Below are 21,291 nucleotides of genomic sequence, written 5' to 3'. Positions count from 1 at the left end.
ACCAACCATAACCGTACGGCGGGAAGCCCTACCTATAGGAACCCTAACCCTAGGGTGGGGCATCCTACCCATAGGAACCCTAAGTCTAGCTCCAAGTGCCCTACCCAGAGAAACCCTAACCCTAGCTCCAAGTGCTCTACTCTTAGTAACTCTAATCCTAAGGTAGGGTTCCTATGGGTAGGATGCCCCAAGTCTAGCTCTAAGTGCCCTACATGTAGGAACCCGAAACCTCGGGCGGGAAACCCTACCGATAGGAACCTTAACCCTAGCTCCAAGTGCCCTATCCTTAGGAATCCTAACTCTAGCTCCAAGTGCCCTACCTATAGGAACCTTAACCGTAGGGCAGGGCACACTACCCATAGGAACCCTAACCCTAGCTCCAAGTTGTCATAAACAGATAGCTAAGGGTTAATGTCTCTTTCACCTGAAGCACCTGACCAGAGGACCAATCAGAAAACCGGATTTTTTCAACTCTGGGTGGAGGGAGTTTTGTGTCTGAGTCTTTTGTCTGTCTGCCTGCTTTTTCTGAGCTTTGGAGAAGTAGTTTCTACTTTCTAGTCTTCTGTTTCTAAGTGTAAGGACAAAGAGATCAGATAGTAAGTTATATGGTTTCTTTTCTTTGGTATTTGCATGAATAAGTGCTGGAGTGCTTTGATTTGTATTCCTTTTGAATAAGGCTGTTTATTCAATATTCTTTTAAGCAATTGACCCTGTATTGTATCATCTTAATACAGAGAGACCATTTGTATGTATTTTTCTTTCTTTTTATATAAAGCTTTCTTTTAAGACCTGTTGGAGTTTTTCTTTACTTCAGGGAAATTGAGTCTGTACTCACTAGGGAATTGGTGGGAGGAAGAAATCAGGGGAGATTTGTGTGTTGGATTTGCTAGCCTGATTTTGCATTCCCTCTGGGGGAATAGGAAAGTGCTTTTGGTTTCCAGGATTGGGAACGGAGAGGGGGAGTCACTCTGTGTAGTTTCACAGAGCTTGTGTCTGTGTATCTCTCCAGGAGCACCTGGAGGGGGGAAGGGAAAAAGGATTATTTCCCTTTGTTGTGAGACTCAAGGGATTTGGGTCTTGGGGTCCCCAGGGAAGGTTTTTCAGGGGGACCAGAGTGCCCCAAAACACTCTAATTTTTTGGGTGGTGGCAGCAGGTACCAGGTCCAAGCTGGTAACTAAGCTTGGAGGTTTTCATGCTAACCCCCATATTTTGGACGCTAAGGTCCAAATCTGGGACTAAGGTTATGACATGGTGTAGCAGTGGTGGGATATAGACAGAATCCAGAAGCCAGTAGGAATATTATATTTTTCTTTTCTCTGCTAAGGGCTTTTTAGCAGAGAGAAACAGTTTGGTTTTAAAAAGGGAACCAACGAGAATTTTTTTTTCTGCTCTCTCTGGCAGTTTGTGGCTTGCATGTTAAGCGAGAAGCCATTAAGAGACTGTTAAGGGTCTTTTGTCACACAATAGCCCTCCCATTAGGAGGCAAGTACCAGCACTATATGCATGCAAATAAAGTGGTTTTTCAGGTTTACTTAACATTGAAGATTAGCTAAAGGCACTGTTGCTAGGCAGACTCCAGGAGGCAACAGAGCCTGCAGTTCAGAAAATAAACACCGGAGGGCACCCCAACACAAGAAAACAGGAATCATGACTTCTAAGGCAAAAATTGAGGCCGAAGAGCAATTCAAAGAATCTGAACACAGGCGACAACTGGAAATAAAACAAAAAGAGATGGAGATGAAAGAAAGAGAAGAACAGATCAGAGAGGCAGCCTACCAAAGAGAACAGGCAGCCTTCCAAAGAGAACAGGCAGCCCAAGAGGCAGCACACAAAAGAAAACTAGAAGAAGAAGAGGTGGCCTACCGAAGGAAACAAGCAGAAGAAGAGGCGGCCCACTGCCGAGACATGGAAAAACACCAAAAAGAAATGGAAAAAACAACAAAAAGAAATGGAAAAAACAACAAAAAGAGAATGAAGAGAAGGAAAAACAGAGAAAACATGAACTGGAGTTGGCAAAAGCTGGGCTGCATGTGCCAGCCAACCCTAACAACCCGGCGCCAATTATTGCTCCACAGCACAGGAAATTTCCCACCTACAAGGCAGGTGATGACACCGAGGCCTTCTTGGAAAATTTTGAAAGAGCCTGTCTTGGGTACAGCATCCCCGAAGACCAGTACATGGTAGAATTAAGGTCACAGCTCAGTGGACCTTTAGCAGAGATGGCAGCTGAAATGCCTAAGCAGCAAATGAATGACTATAAACTCTTTCAAACCAAGGCCAGATACAGAATGGGGATAACCCCAGATCATGCCCGTCGGCGCTTCAGAACCCAAAAGTGGAAACCAGAGGTGTCATTTCCCAAACACGTCTACTACATTGCAAAAAACTATGAGGCCTGGATAACAGGAAACAACATTCAAACCTTGGAAGAACTGCACCTCCTCATACAAATGGAGCAGTTCTTGGATGGTGTTCCTGAAGACATCACACGGTACATACAAGATGGAAAACCCAAAGATATCGCTGAGGCGGGGGAGATTGGAGCCAAATGGATGGAACTGGCAGAAAGCAAGAAAGCTACTGTCAAGGGGAACGATTACCCCAGGGGGCACACAGACCATAAACCCTACAACCGAGGACAGCCAAAGACCCCACATACCACCCAAGTAAAGCCACAGATACCCTACCCTTCAACCTCACCAGTCTCCAGTAACTCACCTCGGCCCAGTGACCCATCAGATGGAAGATGCTTTAAGTGTAATGAACTGGGACATATCAAGGCCAAGTGTCCCAAGAACACCATGCGAGTGCAATTCATTACACCACCATCACACCAAAGATCCCCAGGCCCGGATGCCTCTCAAATACCCTTGGAGCGAAGGGAAAATTTGAGAGTGGGCGGAAAGAAGGTTACTGCGTGGAGAGACACGGGGGCACAAGTGTCAGCTATCCACCAATCCTTCGTTGACCCCAAATTCATCAACCCAAAGGCCAAAGTTACAATTTACCCCTTCATGTCACAAGCTGTAGACTTGCCTACAGCTCAACTGCCTGTCCAGTACAAAGGCTGGTCAGGAATGTGGACTTTTGCAGTCTATGACAATTATCCTATCCCCATGCTACTGGGGGAAGACTTGGCCAACCAGGTGAAGCAGGCCAAGAGAGTGGGAATGGTTACATGTAGCCAAACCAGGCAAGCTTCCAGACCCATTCCTGTTCCTGAGCCGTCCACAGACGCCCCGTCTGTGTTATCAGAGACCCAGACAGAGGTAGTGGACCCGGATTCCATGCCTACCACTGAAACAGCCACAGCATCTCCAGTCCCAGGCCCGGAACTGGAACAGCAACCAGCACCAGCAAGTGCAACCACATCTTCAAACTCAACGCCAGAGGGCGCCAGCGAGCCAAAACTGGCAAAAGCAAAAGACAGCCATACCCAAAAGGCTCAGCCAGAGCCTGAAATACCCTCAGGTGCACCAGCGGAGAGTGGTTCACCAGCAACGGAAACAACCCCATCACCTACATCGCTTCCAGAGGGACCAAGCCCAAGTCCACAGTCTGAGAAAGAACTGGTAACTCCAGCCTCAAGGGAACAGTTCCAGACTGAGCAGGAAGCAGATAACAGCCTTCAGAAAGCTTGGGCGGCGGCACGGAGCACCCCACCGCCTCTCAGCTCTTCTAATCGATCCCGGTTTGTTATAGACCAAGGACTTTTATACAAGGAAATTCTTTCTGGTGGACACCGGGAAGAATGGCAGCCGCAAAAACAGTTGGTGGTTCCAACTAAGTACCGGGAGAAGCTCTTAAGCTTAGCCCATGATCATCCCAGTGGCCATGCTGGGGTGAACAGAACCAAAGACCGGTTGGGGAAGTCCTTCCACTGGGAGGGGATGGGCAAGGACGTTGCCAAGTATGTCCGGTCTTGTGAGGTATGCCAAAGAGTGGGAAAGCCTCAAGACCAGGTCAAGGCCCCTCTCCAGCCACTCCCCATAATTGAGGTCCCATTTCAGCGAGTAGCTGTGGATATTCTGGGTCCTTTCCCAAAAAAGACGCCCAGAGGAAAGCAGTACGTACTGACTTTAGTGGACTTTGCTACCCGATGGCCAGAAGCAGTAGCTCTAGGCAACACCAGGGCTAACACTGTGTGCCTGGCCTTAACAGACATCTTTGCCAGGGTAGGTTGGCCCTGCGACATCCTTACAGATTCAGGGTCTAATTTCCTGGCAGGGACCATGGAAAAACTGTGGGAAACTCATGGGGTGAATCACTTGGTTGCCACCCCGTACCACCATCAAACCAATGGCCTGGTGGAAAGGTTCAATGGAACTTTGGGGGCCATGATACAAAAATTCATCAACGAATTCTCCAATAATTGGGACCTAGTGTTGCAGCAGTTGCTGTTTGCCTACAGGGCTGTACCACATCCCAGTTTAGGGTTTTCACCGTTTGAACTTGTGTATGGTCACGAGGTTAAGGGGCCATTACAGTTAGTGAAGCAGCAATGGGAGGGGTTTACGCCTTCTCCAGGAACTAACATTCTGGACTTTGTAAGCAACCTACAAAGCACCCTCCGACACTCTTTAGCCCTTGCTAGAGAGAACCTAAAGGATGCTCAAGAAGAGCAAAAGGCCTGGTATGACAGACATGCCAGAGAACGTTCCTTCACGGTAGGAGACCAGGTTATGGTCTTGAAGGCGCAACAGGCCCATAAGATGGAAGCATCATGGGAAGGGCCATTCATGGTCCAAGAGCGCCTGGGAGCTGTAAACTACCTCATAGCATTTCACAATTCCTCACTGAAGCCTAAAGTGTACCATGTTAATTCTCTCAAGCCTTTCTATTCCAGAGACTTACAGGTTTGTCAGTTTACAGTCCAGGGAGATGATGCTGAGTGGCCTGACGGTGTCTACTACGACGGGAAAAAAGACGGTGGCGTGGAAGAGGTGAACCTCTCAACCACCCTGGAACGTCTGCAGCGGCAACAAATCAAGGAGCTGTGCACTAGCTTCGCCCCATTGTTCTCAGCCACCCCAGGACGGACTGAACGGGCATACCACTCCATTGATACAGGTAATGCTCACCCAATCAGAACCCCACCCTACCGGGTGTCTCCTCATGCCCAAGCTGCTATAGAACGGGAAATCCAGAACATGCTACAGATGGGTATAATCCGCCCATCTACCAGTGCATGGGCATCTCCAGTGGTTCTGGTACCCAAACCAGATGGGGAAATACGCTTTTGCGTGGACTACCGTAAGCTAAATGCTGTAACTCGTCCGGACAACTATCCAATGCCACGTACCGATGAGCTATTGGAAAAGTTGGGACGTGCTCAGTTCATCTCTACAATAGACTTAACCAAGGGGTACTGGCAAGTACCGCTAGATGAACCTGCCAAGGAGAGGTCAGCATTCGTCACCCATGCGGGGGTATATGAATTCAATGTCCTTCCTTTCGGCCTTCGAAATGCACCCGCCACCTTCCAGAGGCTGGTAGATGGTCTACTAGCTGGACTGGGAGAATTTGCAGTTGCCTACCTCGATGATGTGGCCATTTTTTCAGACTCCTGGCCCGAACACCTACTACACCTGGAAAAGGTCTTTGAGCGCATCAGGCAGGCAGGACTAACTGTTAAGGCCAAAAAGTGTCAAATAGGCCAAAACAGAGTGACTTACCTGGGGCACCAGGTGGGTCGAGGAACCATAAACCCCCTACAGGCCAAGGTGGATGCTATCCAAAAGTGGCCTGTCCCACGGTCCAAGAAGCAGGTCCAATCCTTCTTAGGCTTGGCCGGATACTACAGGCAATTTGTACCACACTACAGCCAAATCGCTGCCCCACTGACCGACCTGACCAAAAACACCCAGCCAAATGCAGTTAGGTGAACTAATAAGTGTCAAAAGGCCTTTACCCAACTTAAGGCAACGCTCATGTCTGACCCTGTGCTCAGGGCCCCGGACTTTGACAAGCCATTCCTAGTAACCACAGATGCATCTGAGCGTGGTATAGTAGCAGTGCTCATGCAGGAAGCAAAAGATCACAACTTCCATCCTGTCGTGTTTCTCAGTAAGAAACTGTCTGAGAGGGAAAGTCACTGGTCAGTCAGTGAAAAGGAATGCTATGCCATTGTGTACACCCTGGAAAAGCTACGCCCATATGTTTGGGGACGGCGGTTCCAACTACAAACTGACCATGCTGCACTAAAGTGGCTTCATACTGCCAAGGGGAACAACAAAAAACTTCTTCGTTGGAGTTTAGCTCTCCAAAATTTTGATTTTGAAATTCAACACATCACAGGAGCTTCTAACAAAGTTGCTGATGCTCTCTCCCGTGAGAGTTTCCCAGAATTCAGTAGTTAAAAAGTGTTCTTAAAATGTAAAAGTCTGTTAGTTATATACTTAGTAGTATATGTAAAGGTGCATGTGTTGTATTAATCTGTTTATTTTCAAGTTCTAGAAGGAAATCGCCGCCAGTGAGCTTCCCCACTGTCTGCAATTTGGGGGGCGTGTCATAAACAGATAGCTAAGGGTTAATGTCTCTTTCACCTGAAGCACCTGACCAGAGGACCAATCAGAAAACCGGATTTTTTCAACTCTGGGTGGAGGGAGTTTTGTGTCTGAGTCTTTTGTCTGTCTGCCTGCTTTCTCTGAGCTTTGGAGAAGTAGTTTCTACTTTCTAGTCTTCTGTTTCTAAGTGTAAGGACAAAGAGATCAGATAGTAAGTTATATGGTTTCTTTTCTTTGGTATTTGCATGAATAAGTGCTGGAGTGCTTTGATTTGTATTCTTTTTGAATAAGGCTGTTTATTCAATATTCTTTTAAGCAATTAACCCTGTATTGTATCATCTTAATACAGAGAGACCATTTGTATGTATTTTTCTTTCTTTTTATATAAAGCTTTCTTTTAAGACCTGTTGGAGTTTTTCTTTACTTCAGGGAAATTGAGTCTGTACTCACTAGGGAATTGGTGGGAGGAAGAAATCAGGGGAGATCTGTGTGTTGGATTTGCTAGCCTAATTTTGCATTCCCTCTGGGGAAATAGGAAAGTGCTTTTGGTTTCCAGGATTGGGAACGGAGAGGGGGAGTCACTCTGTGTAGTTTCACAGAGCTTGTGTCTGTGTATCTCTCCAGGAGCACCTGGAGGGGGGAAGGGAAAAAGGATTATTTCCCTTTGTTGTGAGACTCAAGGAATTTGGGTCTTGGGGTCCCCAGGGAAGGTTTTTCAGGGGGACCAGAGTGCCCCAAAACACTCTAATTTTTTGGGTGGTGGCAGCAGGTACCAGGTCCAAGCTGGTAACTAAGCTTGCAGGTTTTCATGCTAACCCCCATATTTTGGACGCTAAGGTCCAAATCTGGGACTAAGGTTATGACATAAGTGCCTTACCGATAGGAACCCTAACCCTAGCTGCAAGTGCCCTACCCTTAGGAAACCTAACCTTAGTGCCAAGTGCCCTACCCATAGGAACCCTAATCCTAGGGTGGGAAGCCTTACCCAAAGAACCCTAACCCTAGCTCCAAGTGCCCTACCCTTAGGAACCCTAACCCTAGCTCCAAGTGCCATACTCTTAGGAACCCTAACCCTAGGGCAGGGTGCCCTTCCCATACGAACCCTAACCCTAGGGCAGGGTGCCCTTCCCATACGAACCCTAACCCTAGCTCCAAGTGCCCTACCCATAGGAACCCTAACTCTAGGGTGGGAAGCCCTACATTTAGGAACCGTAACTTTAGCTCCATGTGCCCCACCCTTAGGAACCCAAACCCTAAGACTAGAAGCCCTACCCATAGAAAACTGAACCCTAGGGCAGGGCGCCCTTCCGATAGGAACCCTAACCCTAGCTGCAAGTGCTCTACCCTTAGCCCAGCACCCCCCACTGCGCCGGGGTCAGCCCTGTCTGGGGGAGCGTGCCCCATACAGCACCCCGCTGAGGTCAGCACTGAGCGGGGGAGCGCGCCCCATACAGCACCGCGCCGGGGTCAGCACTGACTGGGGAGCGCGCCCTATACAGCACCCGGCACCGCGCCGGGGTCAGCACTGACTGGGGAGCGCGCCCCATACAGCACCCGGCACCGCGCCGGGGTCAGCACTGAGCGGAGGAGCGCGCCCCATACAGCACCCCGCTGGGGTCAGCACTGAGCGGGGGAGCGCGCCCCATACAGCACCCGGCACCGCGCCGGGGTCAGCACTGACTGGGGAGCGCGACCCATACAGCACCGCGCACCGCGCCGGGGTCAGCACTGAGCGGAGGAGCGCGCCCCATACAGCACCGCGCCGGGGTCAGCACTGAGCGGAGGAGCGCGCCCCATACAGCACCGCGCCGGGGTCAGCACTGACTGGGGAGCGCGCCCTATACAGCACCCGGCACCGCGCCGGGGTCAGCACTGACTGGGGAGCGCGCCCCATACAGCACCCGGCACCGCGCCGGGGTCAGCACTGAGCGGAGGAGCGCGCCCCATACAGCACCCCGCTGGGGTCAGCACTGAGCGGGGGAGCGCGCCCCATACAGCACCGCGCCGGGGTCAGCACTGACTGGGGAGCGCGCCCCATACAGCACCCGGCACCGCGCCGGGGTCAGCACTGACCGGGGGAGCGCGCCCCATACAGCACCCCGCACCGCGCCGGGGTCAGCACTGACCGGGGGAGCGCGCCCCATACAGCACCCCGCACCGCGCCGGGGTCAGCACTGACCGGGGGAGCGCGCCCCATACAGCACCCCGCACCGCGCCGGGGTCAGCACTGACCGGGGGAGCGCGCCCCATACAGCACCCCGCACCGCGCCGGGGTCAGCACTGACCGGGGGAGCGCGCCCCATACAGCACCCCGCACCGCGCCGGGGTCAGCACTGACCGGGGGAGCGCGCCCCATACAGCACCCCGCACTGCGCCGGGGTTAGCACTGAGCGGGGGAGCGCGCCCCATACAGCACCCCGCACCGCGCCGGGGTCAGCACTGACCGGGGGAGCGCGCCCCATACAGCACCCCGCACTGCGCCGGGGTTATCACTGACTGGGGAGCGCGCCCCATACAGCACCCGGCACCGCGCCGGGGTCAGCACTGACTGGGGAGCGCGCCCCATACAGCACCCCGCACCGCGCCGGGGTCAGCACTGACTGGGGAGCGCGCCCCATACAGCACCCCGCACCGCGCCGGGGTCAGCACTGACCGGGGGAGCGCGCCCCATACAGCACCCCGCACCGCGCCGGGGTCAGCACTGACCGGGGGAGCGCGCCCCATACAGCACCCCGCACTGCGCCGGGGTTAGCACTGAGCGGGGGAGCGCGCCCCATACAGCACCCCGCACCGCGCCGGGGTCAGCACTGACCGGGGGAGCGCGCCCCATACAGCACCCCGCACTGCGCCGGGGTTATCACTGACTGGGGAGCGCGCCCCATACAGCACCCGGCACCGCGCCGGGGTCAGCACTGACTGGGGAGCGCGCCCCATACAGCACCCCGCACTGCGCCGGGGTCAGCACTGACTGGGGAGCGCGCCCCATACAGCACCCCGCACTGCGCCGGGGTTATCACTGACTGGGGAGCGCGCCCCATACAGCACCCGGCACCGCGCCGGGGTCAGCACTGACTGGGGAGCGCGCCCCATACAGCACCGCGCACCGCGCCGGGGTCAGCACTGAGCGGAGGAGCGCGCCCCATACAGCACCGCGCCGGGGTCAGCACTGACTGGGGAGCGCGCCCCATACAGCACCCGGCACCGCGCCGGGGTCAGCACTGACTGGGGAGCGCGCCCCATACAGCACCCCGCACTGCGCCGGGGTTATCACTGACTGGGGAGCGCGCCCCATACAGCTCCCGGCACCGCGCCGGGGTCAGCACTGACTGGGGAGCGCGCCCCATACAGCACCGCGCACCGCGCCGGGGTTAGCACTGACCGGGGGAGCGCGCCCGATACAGCACCCCGCACCGCGCTGGGTACTGAGGTCAGGCACCGGGTCAGGACTGGCCGCGCGGGGGCCCCGGGAATGGCTCCCAGCGCTCTCAAGGGAGGCTCAGGTAAACCGCCCGCTCGGCTCGGGGCTGCAGGCGGGACCGGGGAGAACTGCCGACAGCCCCCGAGTGCGGCAGGTGCAGAGCTCAAGCCGAGCCCCACGCCCCGCTCACCGGAAGAGCCGGTCCCGACCCTGGGTCTGGTTGGTGAAGTTCACAAACGCCTCCATGCTGCCGAGGGGGGAGGGGGGAAACCCCCTCTCTCCTGCCGTGCTCGGGCTTGGGCCGCTGGGGCCACTTCTTACTCCGCCCGCCGCCCGGGACACAGACAGGCTCCGCCCCGTGGAGCTGGGCCCGGAACCCTCCGCCTTGGGGCTTGTCTCCACCCGGACCGAGATCAGTCCGGACCTAGCGGAGCAGTTACCATAGCAACCGATCAACGTTCGACTACAGGTGAGTGAGGGCCACCCAGCAGCACCTCCCAGGGAATGGAGACCCCCTAACGTTGGGATGGGGATCCCCTCAGCAACGGCACCCGGGAACGGGGATCCCCACAGCAGCACCTCCCAGGGAATGGGGATCCCCTCAGCAACGGCACCCGGGAACGGGGATCCCCACAGCAGCACCTCTCAGGGAATGGCGATCCCCTGACATGAGAATGGGGATCCCCTCAGCAACACCCTCCCCAGAAGTGGGGATCTCCTCAGCAATAACCCATCCCCATGAATAGGGACAATTAATTCCTGGAGACCCCCTGGAAATCCAGTGGCTGGGCCTCCCAGCTTTGAAAATTAAACCTTTTTGTAAGACTCAGCGCTTACCCCAGAATCACCTAGTTTTCAGGATCACATCAAAGCCTGCCTCTCATTTATCTATCTCCCCCACTCTCTGTCCCTTGGCATGCCCTTCATTGTAGAAGGTAGCATGGATCCTGATTTGTACCTAAGCAGTTCTAGTTGTTTTGTCTAGGGCCTACTATCTGCCACCATGCTTTTTTTTGGGGGGGTGGGGATGGGGGTGTGGGGGGGATGGCAACCTTGCAGTTACCAGCTCACACGCACTGGTGGTTCACTCCACTTTCTCTGTATGAGTGGTTGAATCAAGATAGCCTGTGGTCCCAAGCCAAATAAACCTATACAGCACTTGTTTAATTGGTTACATTTTAGAGCTCCTCCAGCATCAACACTGCCTGCGGCAGAGTGGAAAAACTTGTATAAGTTGGGGCATGGATACAGCTTCCTGTAACTTTTCAGGAAAATGACTCTTTTGTGCTGGATTTTTTTACACTTGTTTTCAGCCCAAAGGGGAATTTTTGGTACAGTTCCATTTCTGAGTTGCGTCAGTAGGAAATGTTTTGTTTTCCAAGTGTTTGTAGATGATATTTCTATGCTCTGATCATTGAGGTAAAGCCCCAAGGCCACCCATCGGGTCTGGAGCCTCATTGTGCTAGGCAATGTACAAACATCTAGGAAGTCTGAGGCCCTGTCGGTTAATTTAAGAGCTACTAACTTTCCATAAGTTTAGTTCACAGTGACACAGGCCTTTGACTAGTGCGAAGAAACTAAACAAAGAAATAAAGTTTTAAGCAGTTTGAAAAAATGTTCCTTTGAAACAAATCTTATCTCTGACTTTCTCCAGGCTGGATAAGCAGGAAGACGGGCAAAAACCTGTCTATGTGTATCCCTAAACTGTCTGTAACACTACGCCCAAAACTTGTATAACTAGCTGTGCATTTTAGATGTCTAATCACCTGTGTACTTAACCTGCATATATCCACATGGATGGTACTCGCATGGCACAGCACTGAGCTGTACAGGAGACCATGGGGAGACAATGGGGAAAGCAGAAGTGAGTCCTATAAAATAGATATAGTCATTTCTCCATATAAAGATAGGAAGCTTCCTTCTTTGTTGTGGCGAGTTCCTAAATATAATCATCATTTCCTCCTATTACCTCCAGGATCTATTTACTGTAGGATTTCCTGGGTCTCTCCAACTACTGTGTAAGGCACCTGTGTTGTCATCACACCAGGGAAGGCAGAAAGATGCCAGTATATATCCGGAAACATCCCCTGGAGATCCCTCCACCTACTGAAAATGACTGGATTAAGAAGGATGAGGAAGAAAATTTCTTCCTGCAGGATCCCGATCAAATCTTTGATTCGTTGCCTCAGCCCTTCCGGATGATCAATAAACTGGTGACTTTAGTATTCGAGCAGGCCTGGGAAATTATTGAGAAGAGGGAGGCACTCCGAGAGGCACAGATACGGAAGGTCAAGCCCACGTTGTACCTGCCCACAGCTGAATTCCAGGTACCGAGACCCTTCACAGCACAGCTGCCACCTGTCATTGCAACAGTTTGTCAAGGCAGTGTCAGTTCAGTTCCTTTTGCTTTCTTTTTCCATTGTCACTCCTCCGCCCATTTAAATTCCCAGGACTCCATTAGCATTTCCCTCGCTTTCAGTTTCATTCCACAAGACTACAGCTCTAAACTTGCTCATCTGAGAAGTACAGGACTTAGCCCATTTCAGTGCCCATCACACCTTCCTGAAAGAGGAGAGGTGGTATTAAATCATGTCAGGCTCACCCTCTGCTTCTCTGAGCCAGACTGACCCTAGCACCTGCTTATTCTGGAGAAGCTGATGAGTCTATTGCTATCATATGGACAAACTCAACTGTGTTTTCAAAAATAATACTTTAGAAATGGTGCAGAGCAACATCGAATGCAGCTGCATGGTGCCCAGGGACTGCACGGGCTGCAGAATGTCTGCATTTGCTCCGCTCTCCCTGTGGGGGTAGCTGGAAGTGGGAAAGCTCTAGTGCTGCTGAATGGTGCCTGGAGATTGAAGGCTTCTGTTTATCCCTAGTGCTGGCAGTGGCAAGGAGAGCTTCCCTTGAAGATGTGCCTCACCCTTGATATTGGTGGTATCTTTCTGAGATTGGAGCTAGACTTCATGCCCTAGTGAGATCATGGGATTTCGCTGGCAAATGGCTAGTGTAGCTGATCAATCCCCCTATCAGGGAGTGGGAGGGCAGGATCATGTTCTCTTCTGCTTTGTTTTTCATCTCTGCAGGTGATGGGAAGAGCCAACTGCCTTGCAGCCTCTGGACAGCATGTCTTTGTTGGGCTCTCCACAGGGCTTGCGGTTTTCAACACGCCCAGCTGTAAACGGATCTGTGCTTGGGAGTCAACCAAGCTAGAGATTTGTGCCATCCGTGTTTCCAACCTTGGCAATGAGACCCACCTTCTCATTACTGTGGATGACATGGGTAGGTACCCCATAAGCTTCCTCAAGTCCCATGTGGGAAGAATTTTGAGGACAAGCTTGTGCGCTATGATGGAATGGAGGTGGTGGGTAGCAGTGGAAAAGAGGTAAAGCAGGGTGGAAATAAGCATGACTAACACATTTTTGAAAGGATCCTGCAAACAATGGGGACCAGTCAATAGACTTCAGAGTGCAGGGTGGCCCCAGGGCTAGTGCCCTCCTTGTGCTGCAGTGTGGAGGTTCAGATGAGGAGAAAAGATCTGTCAGCTCCATATTGGTTCCAGTAGCCCCACCATGATACTAGCATATGCAGCAGTCCCAGAAGGGTCCATTGGCTTCTGGCTGAGTCCAACACTAATGAAGTGGGCTTTAGTTCTCTTTCCATTAGAGAGAAGAAAGTTGTATCTGAGCAAATCCCCTTGGAGCACAGGCCATCTCCATGCTGGACTTGGCTAATGTGGCCATCCCAGGGTGTGCGTGGGAGGGAGGACGTGTGAAATCCCACCCCTAGCAAGGCAGATGCATAGATGCTTTCCAAGTTCTGAGCATTGCTGCATTGACTCCAATAGCTGAAAAGTGTATGAAAATGCCTGGGGCTCCCACCCACCTTCCCCTTTCCTATTTGAAGCTGTTTCCTTGGGGACGAGGGCTAGCAGTGAGCCTCCCAGTAAGCAGACAGACCTCATGCTAGTGGGGCTCAAGCTAGCACTGTAAAAACAGCAGCATGGATGGGACAGCAAGAGCAGCAGCTCAGACTAGCCACCTGAGCTCAGAGTCAGGGGGTCGGGTGGGCTTGGACTCGGCCAATAGCCTGAGTTGCCGTCTGTGCCACAACGTCCACACCGCTATTCTTAGCATGCTAGCTGAAGTGGAATGAGCATAAGTCTGTCTGCCCAGTCTGGGGAGCAAACTCCTGCTGCAGCGTGGGTATTCCCTCTGGCTGGGGCCATCAGCACTGCTCTGTGTGTCACTAGGCAGCAAGCTGTGGCCGAGTCTTCTGAGAGCCACAGAAGGCACCTAGTCCTAGTGCTGTTACTGCAGCCTCTGAAAGAGCTGAGTTATGCCCCTCACTCTCTTCCCACCCATCTCTTGCCTCTATTTTTCTCTTCCAGGACTTGCCCGACTCTTTTATTTTTACAGGGACAGCCTGCTGCTCATCAAAGTCCTAAACGAAGTGGTAAGTCCTGTGTGTGCCACAGGCACTGAGGCGAAAGCCTTTGTGTAGTAAACAATCAGGATTTCTAACAGCACTCAGGAAACACACTGCTAAGAGCAGCAGCTGGAATGGAGGTCAGAGGTCCATGGTGCACAACTCACCTGTAATCCTCTTTGAACCCATATTATCCCCAGACCCCAGGTTATGCCCAGAATCTTCTCTGAGATGTCAAAATCCCAGGGGTGCATCAGCATTCAGCAGCAAACGAGCTCAACACCATCGAAGCCTGTCTTTAAATAATGTGGAGTCTGACTCTGGCAGACTGAGCCAGAGCAATTCAGGCACAGAGATAGGAGTGCTGGGCTGGAGGGGTGGGGTGGGGGCTCTGGGCTGGGGGACAATTTGTGCTTGTTTCTCCTCTTTAGCATGTTGAAAAGCTCCTTAGCCCTCCCAAGCCACTCGCAGGGGGCTGGGCCTCGGGCTATAGCTGCATGTCAAGGCTTTGGGGGCTCTGACCACCCGACAGGTTCCTGGCCCCCCTCCCCTTCTGTGCACTGCACATCTCCTTTGTGACAACCCCCACAGGGCAGCAGGACGTCCCATTGCTGCCATCCCTGGCTTCAGAGCATCCCTCAGGCTGGGCAGCAGCACATGGACCCTGCAAGCCTGCTCTCTGCAAACACCCCCACTACCCAAGGCCAGCCTTACAGGGATCACAGACACCCTGGGCGCCCCACAGCCAAAGGCCAGGGAAATGAGCCTTTGCTCAGGCTTCAGGAAGAACATCTCAGGGCTGAAGGCTCCCCACTGAGGACCCAAACCATAGGTGGCTGTAAAGATTCCTGTCCCAGTCTTAAAGACCTTGCCCAGTCTACCCCCTGCCAGTCTGTGCTCTCAGCCCTCTCTGCTTTTATTACCTTTGCTCTGCCCATGCCACTGCTTCGTTCTTGCCTTTCTCCCACGCTCCTCTCCCTGCGGAAGCTACATTCTACACCTGCTGCAGCTCGTGGGTGGCTTTGAAGGGTAGCCCAACGCAGAGCGCACTGCACGAAGCCAGTGGAGACATGACTCTGATGAGGTGTGGAGCCGAAGGAAATGGACACAGCAGTTTAGCCCAATGTGCACAAAAAAAAGGCACCTCTAGCCACCAGCCCTACCTGAGAATCCTGGAGCAGGAGCAAACCCACAAGAACAAGGGCATCTTCTTCTCCTCCCCTCCTGCTCCCACACCAACCCTCTGCACATGGAGCGTTCTTCCCGGACCTGTTCCCAGGGCGCCTTCCTCTTTGCAGTCAAATTCCTGGATGCATTAGCAGTAAGGACACACCACAGCAAGCATCACTGTCCCTACTCAGCAGCCCCAGCCTTTTCTGATGCCAGCATGCCTTTCTTTGGCAGGAAGAGATCAGCAAGAGAAACACCTGCGTAGAGGCGGAGCTCTCCCAGGGGGGGCATTATGCAGGCATCCTGCTGCAAGGCAAGTGCCAGAGATTTACAGTGTATCAAATGCTGGCTGCCCTGCTTCAATGGGTGGGGCCTGCAGCTCATGTAGCTTTGTAAAACTTATTCACCAGTCTAGGGAGGGTCCTCTAGGATTCCCCAGTGCTCTCCTGAGTCAACCCAACCTGTCCTTTTAGGCAAGGAGAGCTGAAACTGCTCCTCCCTTTCATCTGCCAAAGGCCCAGCAGGGACCCAGCCTGTGCGGCCAGCTCATGGAAGGCAGCTCGCTCTGGGGCTGCCAGACAGGCCATTCAAAGCAAAGCAGACTCCCTCCTCCTGCTCTAATCACCGACCCCAGCTCCTCAGCCCTGTCCCCAGGCCCCACATTTACACTGGGAGCATATGGGCCTGTATACTGAGAGGCTGTCTGCTCTGACACAGGCTGGAGAACTGCACAGAGACGCCTTCCCCAAACCTGCTGCAGCAAACAACCCTCACCAAAGCACAGGAGTTTCTTAGTCACAATTCTAGTCTCAAAGCAGTGAGGGCCATGGGAATGCCTCCTTCTGCCCCAGAAGGGTCTTTATGCCCCACAAAGGAGCTCTGCTGGAACCTTGAGGGCTAGAAAAGCAGGACATGTGACACCCCACAGGCTGCCAATAGAAGACCAGTCTGTATAGCTGTACTCCCTAGATGAGCATCCATGATATGGGGCTTTGTGGGGATATGAGCAGGGGGATCCTATATTTGAAAGGAAACACTAATCCCATTCTTGAGGGTACATAATAGCAGAGTCCTCTTGCCTGAGAAACCTTTTCTCCTCCTTTCCAATTGCTCAATGCAATTTCCCAATGCAGGCAGCACAGAAGCTTGGCTGGAGATCTACCGATTGCCTAAGGAGTCCTGGCTGAAGGAGACAGACCATTCCCAGGCAGCTGCAGCAGTGTCATCTTTCAGGGAGAGGCGGTTCAGCCAGGCGTCTATGGTACAAAATGTTTTTCTTTCCTACTGAGATACCTTCTGTCTTCTCCTTTCACCTCCATCTCTTTCCATAGCCCTTGTTCTCATAGCTCCACTGGCTGCACCGACCAGGCTGGGTGGGTTTGTCAGCACCATGATGGGGAAGGAAGCGGGGACGTTGTCACCCAACCCACATTTCACAAGCCCCTTGTATTGTTGGGCCACTATTGTCACCCACAAGACAAGTTTTCCAAGGAGGTTCCTCTAGATCAGAGGCCACAATTCAATGTGCTCCCCTCCCGCTAAGTGTTGCCCCCAACTGGGGAGGGGTCCAGTGCAGGGTGGTTTCTCAGGGAGGCATCTCTACCCCCTGAAATGCCCTTCATACTGGCAGAATGGCTCAAACGGGCCTTAGTGTAACTGAGAATTGGGTGCGGTAGCTCCAACTGTGAGTCAGGGAAGCTGATTCTCCAGTCTGGGCTTCTTTGAATTGGCTTCATTTTTCAGTCCCAGGCCAAAAAGAAGACCTGGCTGTGTGTCAGAGCCCCACTTGCTCAGGTGGAGAAGGGGATGCTCTGGATTACCATGGCCAGCTTGTGTGAACTAACCACAGCCTCCTTCTGTTTCCTTGGCAGAAAAGTCTGGAACTGCTGGGAGAGGGCTCTGCAGAAACGGTAACCAAGGCCTGAGTGAGAATTTACCAAGCTCTCCAGGCAGATTATAGATGTTGAGTTGGTGGCAGCACCTTGAACCCCCTGCATCCCAGCCCTTGGGGAAGAGCGCCAGGAATCTGGGCCACATTCTTTGTTCTAAGCATCTAGTGGGTCCATTCCAATGTTTACCTGGGCTAGTCCCCTCCAGACCCCAGATCATCAGAGGCTGGCCTTACCATTTAACAGGAGCTGCTGCTCAGCACTGATGGGTCAGCTCCTCACCCCCAATGGCTGAGACCCAAGGCAAATGAACACCTAACATTCCCCTCTCTACTGCTCCAAGTACTCCCCTTCCCCCTTGCATACACCTAGGTCTTCAGTCTCACTAATCCACATGCAGGTACCTAGCCACGTCTCTGTGCAAAGACCAGTGCTGAGGGCAGGAAGCGGATCATAGAATATCAGGATTGGAAGGGACCTCAAGAGGTCATCTAGTCCAACCCCCTGATCAAAGCAGGACCCTGATGCTGGCCTCTTGCTTGTGGCAAGTGTCCAATTCCCCATTCCCAACCAAGCAGAAGGAATTCTAGCCCATCACAGGTACCTTGAAACCCACATTGGTTCTTATATTCAGCAGCAATCTGAGTATCCCTCAACCCTGGTTCTCTCTCACTGGAGCCTGAAGACATCACATACTGTAACCAGGACCATACTGCCCCATGGGATCCCTAATGGTAGTTAGGCAGAGATGAAAGTCAGTCAGTCTGGTCCGGCATACTGGCAGGAGCCAGTATGCCATGCTGGACTGGACTGGCTTTCCCAGGCTGGTGATTTAAAGGGCCTGGGGCTCCCTGCAGCAGCCAAAGCCCAGGGCCCTTTAAATCTCCTCCTGAGCCCCACTGCTGGAGCCCTGGGGTAGCAGCAGCAGCAGGGTTCCGGTGGTGATTTAAAGGTCCAGGGCTCCGGCCACTGCGGGGAGCCCTAGCCCCTTAAAGCGCCACCCAAGCCCTGCTGCCACTACCCCAGGGCTCCAGCAGTGGGGCTCAGGAGGAGATTTAAAGGGCCAGTGGCTCCCCACAGCAGCCATAGTCTTGGCCCTTTAAAGTGCCGCCTGAGCCCTGTCGCTGCTACACCAGGGCTTAGGCAGCAGGACTCAGGCAGCGATTTAAAGAGCCTGGGGCTCCCCGCCACCGGAGCCCCGGGCCCTTTAAATTACCACACTGGCCCGGCTGCCGGAGCCCTGGGGTAGCGGCGGCAGGGCTCGACTGACAATTTAAAGGGCCTGGAAGTCCTCTGCAGTAGTGGCGGCCAGACCTCCGGGCCCTTTAAATTGCCCCTGAGCACTGGGGCTCCCAGCCACCTCTGCAGCTGGTAGCTTGGGGGTGATTTAAAGGCCTCAGGGCTCCCAGCAGCAGTCATAACCCCAAGGCCTTTAAATCAAGATTTAAACTCCCCACCTCTTCCAGCTGAGGCCATCCCATACTGGTAAGTCCTTTAACTACAGAGATGAAAGTAAGTTAAGGTACCCTAAAGGGTAGGGTATTTGGAGCACTGGGTGATAGGGCATCTGGGGAAGAGCTGGGCGTGGAGTGCTAATGAAGGTAGGATCCCATGGGGCAGTGCATGTTTCCCTTCTGATGGAAGCTATGCTTTGGCTCCATCCCTCAGGCCGATGAGGCATGGCCTACATAGTGCACACAGTGACATGCTGGGAGGCGAATGTTGCGAACCCTTCCTGGGAGGAACATTTGAGATGCCAGGGAACAATTCTGCAGGTTTCAACTGTGAGAACTTTGTTGTCAGTAGCATGAAGCAGCACAGGCCACAGAGCAGTTCCTGGACATGCCGGTGCTCAGGGTGGCTCTCTCTTCCATTGTAGGAATCACCCATGTCTGCAAACAGAGTTGAAACTAAGCTGAGTCTCCCAGTAATGCTGCTGAAGGTCAGGTCGCCCAAACCTCTGACAGGTCAGGCCACTTCTCTCGGGCCCATTGTTTTTGGTGGGGAAGTGGGAATTTACTCAAGTCTGGTTAAGTAATAATGGTTGTGCCTCTCTGCATATTTGTGTCTCTCTTTGGGTGCTTTCATATGTTTCTCTCTGCGTGAGTGGCTGGATAGCAACAGAAAGATAAAAAATTACAGTAAAATGCCCGCTGGTGCTACCTTGCCTGTGGCTCATCTCTGATCCTGGAGTGGGACTTGCTGCTTACTCAGCTATTAGTACCCAGCTGCATTATTATGTATATTATAGTGGTGCCCAAGGCCCCACCTGCGACCAAGGCTCTGTGGCAGTGGGGTACAACACACACACATGCAGATACTACCCCTACCCCATGGAGCTTTGAATCTCTTCCTCTTGCTCACTGCCTGGTCTTAGTGCCTTTCCTCTCCTCCACCCTTATTCTTACCAAGAGCAGTGCCAGACTCAACCTGGCTGTCTGAGCCCACATGATCCCTATCCAGTATCAGCTATAGAGGGGTGGAGCAGCTTATCAGAGAGAAGAACACAGAGGGAGGCAGCCTGGGGTTTGGGCCCCTTCCCCAGGGATAGGTGAGGCAGAAAGCAGCCACCATTGCTGTTGTAAAAGGAGCTGGCTCCTGGCCAGGGCCATGGGCCTTATGCTAGGTCAAAGGCCTGGGAGAGGTGGTTCCATCCAAAGGAGAGAGAATGGACTCAAGTCTCTCACCTCCACAATGGTGTGACCCTACATGAAAGGGGAAGGGTTATCCCTCCCCCAGGTGCAGTAGTTCTCAAACTGGGGCCGCTGCTTGTGTAGGGAAAGCCCCTGGTGGGCTGGGCCGGTTTGTTTACCTGCCGTGTCTGCAGGTCTGGCCAATCGTGGCTCCCACTGGCCACGGTTCGCTGCTCCCAGCCAATGGCAGCTTTTCCCACACAAGCATCGGCCCTAGTTTGAGAACTACTGCCCAAGAGCCTTCCTAGATCTCAATGTATTCTGCTTCTTCTGGGGCTCTCTCCCCCCCTTGGTGTTCGCAATCCAGGAAGCACTTTTAAAAGCCCTTTGGAGGCCCTGATGAAGATTGATGATGGCAGCGTGATAGGCTTGGGGCAGAATCACATGATCAAAGACTACCAATGGGAACAGCAGGATGCAATCTTTCACAGCGTCTTCGAAAAGCATCTGGAGAGAGAAAGTGAACCTGACAGCAAGGAGGAGAAACCCAGGTGAGAGGGATGCATGCTGGTATTTCAGCCCAGGGATTCATAGGAGTTGCCATCACACTCCACCATCATCAGGGCACTTCCCAACTATTACTCTGAACGTGGCACAAGAGGTTGGCTCCCTGATCCCAAGCCATGAGGGTATGGCCACAGCCACTCCTGATCATGTTGAATTGCTCTGTTTATCAAGGTATTTCCATAGCATGTATTTATTATCCCTTCCTTTCTCAGCCACGCAGTGTTCCATTTTCTCCTGCCCAGCCGGATACTGCAGATTGGACCCGAAATCAAAGCACAGCCAGGTAATATAAAGCGGATAGACAGAATGCATAATTAACCCGTGAACTCACTGCAGCAGGATATTGAGTTTCAAACTAGATCAGGCATTATGATGACAAAGAATAGCATCTGCAAAGACATAAGCCAGGATGAAAATGATAAGGGCTATCAATCCTCATGCACTAGGCATATGCAAAATGCCAGTTGGGTTAATAACAACTTGCCCCATGGTATATTACTGCACAAGAGAAGATTTATATCCTCCTCTGCAGCATCTGACATTGGTCACCCTGGGAGGGAGGATGTGGGACTAGATGGATGACCGGCTACTTTCCTGTAGGTCTAACCAAAGCAGGGTAAAGTGGTCACTGCCATAGGCCAGGAAGTGCTGTGAGTGGGCCAGGGGCAAGAGATGT

General features: G+C 52.9%; 2 protein-coding genes across 5 annotated transcripts in view; one reads left to right on the top strand and one right to left on the bottom strand.

Annotated features, from left to right (window-relative positions):
* Positions 1–10,259, bottom strand: part of LOC127058202 (peroxisomal membrane protein 11A-like) — a 40,899-nt gene extending 30,640 nt beyond the window's left edge. For 2 of the 3 annotated variants that reach the window (XM_050967820.1, XM_050967819.1), the window contains exon 1: positions 10,116–10,259. In XM_050967820.1, the coding sequence (XP_050823777.1) occupies positions 10,116–10,171 (56 nt within the window). In that variant the 5' untranslated portion in view covers positions 10,172–10,259. The remainder of the gene's footprint in view (positions 1–10,115) is intronic. The other variant, XM_050967817.1, reaches the window with a different exon arrangement.
* A 58-nt stretch (positions 10,260–10,317) lies between these two features.
* Positions 10,318–21,291, top strand: part of WDR93 (WD repeat domain 93) — a 29,796-nt gene continuing 18,822 nt past the window's right edge. Inside the window, exons 1-10 of one of the 2 annotated variants that reach the window (XM_050967812.1) lie at positions 10,337–10,394; positions 11,901–12,252; positions 13,015–13,210; positions 14,319–14,383; positions 15,761–15,843; positions 16,664–16,787; positions 17,398–17,436; positions 19,295–19,382; positions 20,416–20,599; positions 20,828–20,898. In XM_050967812.1, coding sequence (XP_050823769.1) covers positions 11,986–12,252; positions 13,015–13,210; positions 14,319–14,383; positions 15,761–15,843; positions 16,664–16,787; positions 17,398–17,436; positions 19,295–19,382; positions 20,416–20,599; positions 20,828–20,898 — 1,117 coding nt within the window. In that variant the 5' untranslated portion in view covers positions 10,337–10,394; positions 11,901–11,985. Of the gene's footprint in view, positions 10,395–11,900; positions 12,253–13,014; positions 13,211–14,318; positions 14,384–15,760; positions 15,844–16,663; positions 16,788–17,397; positions 17,437–19,294; positions 19,383–20,415; positions 20,600–20,827; positions 20,899–21,291 lie in introns of both variants that reach the window. The other variant, XM_050967814.1, reaches the window with a different exon arrangement.

This window comes from Gopherus flavomarginatus, chromosome 9 (genome assembly GCF_025201925.1).
Source record: "Gopherus flavomarginatus isolate rGopFla2 chromosome 9, rGopFla2.mat.asm, whole genome shotgun sequence".
Classification (NCBI taxonomy): domain Eukaryota; kingdom Metazoa; phylum Chordata; order Testudines; family Testudinidae; genus Gopherus; species Gopherus flavomarginatus.
The sequence above is the reverse complement of the archived record's forward strand: the minus strand, read 5'-3'. Positions and strand labels throughout refer to the sequence as shown.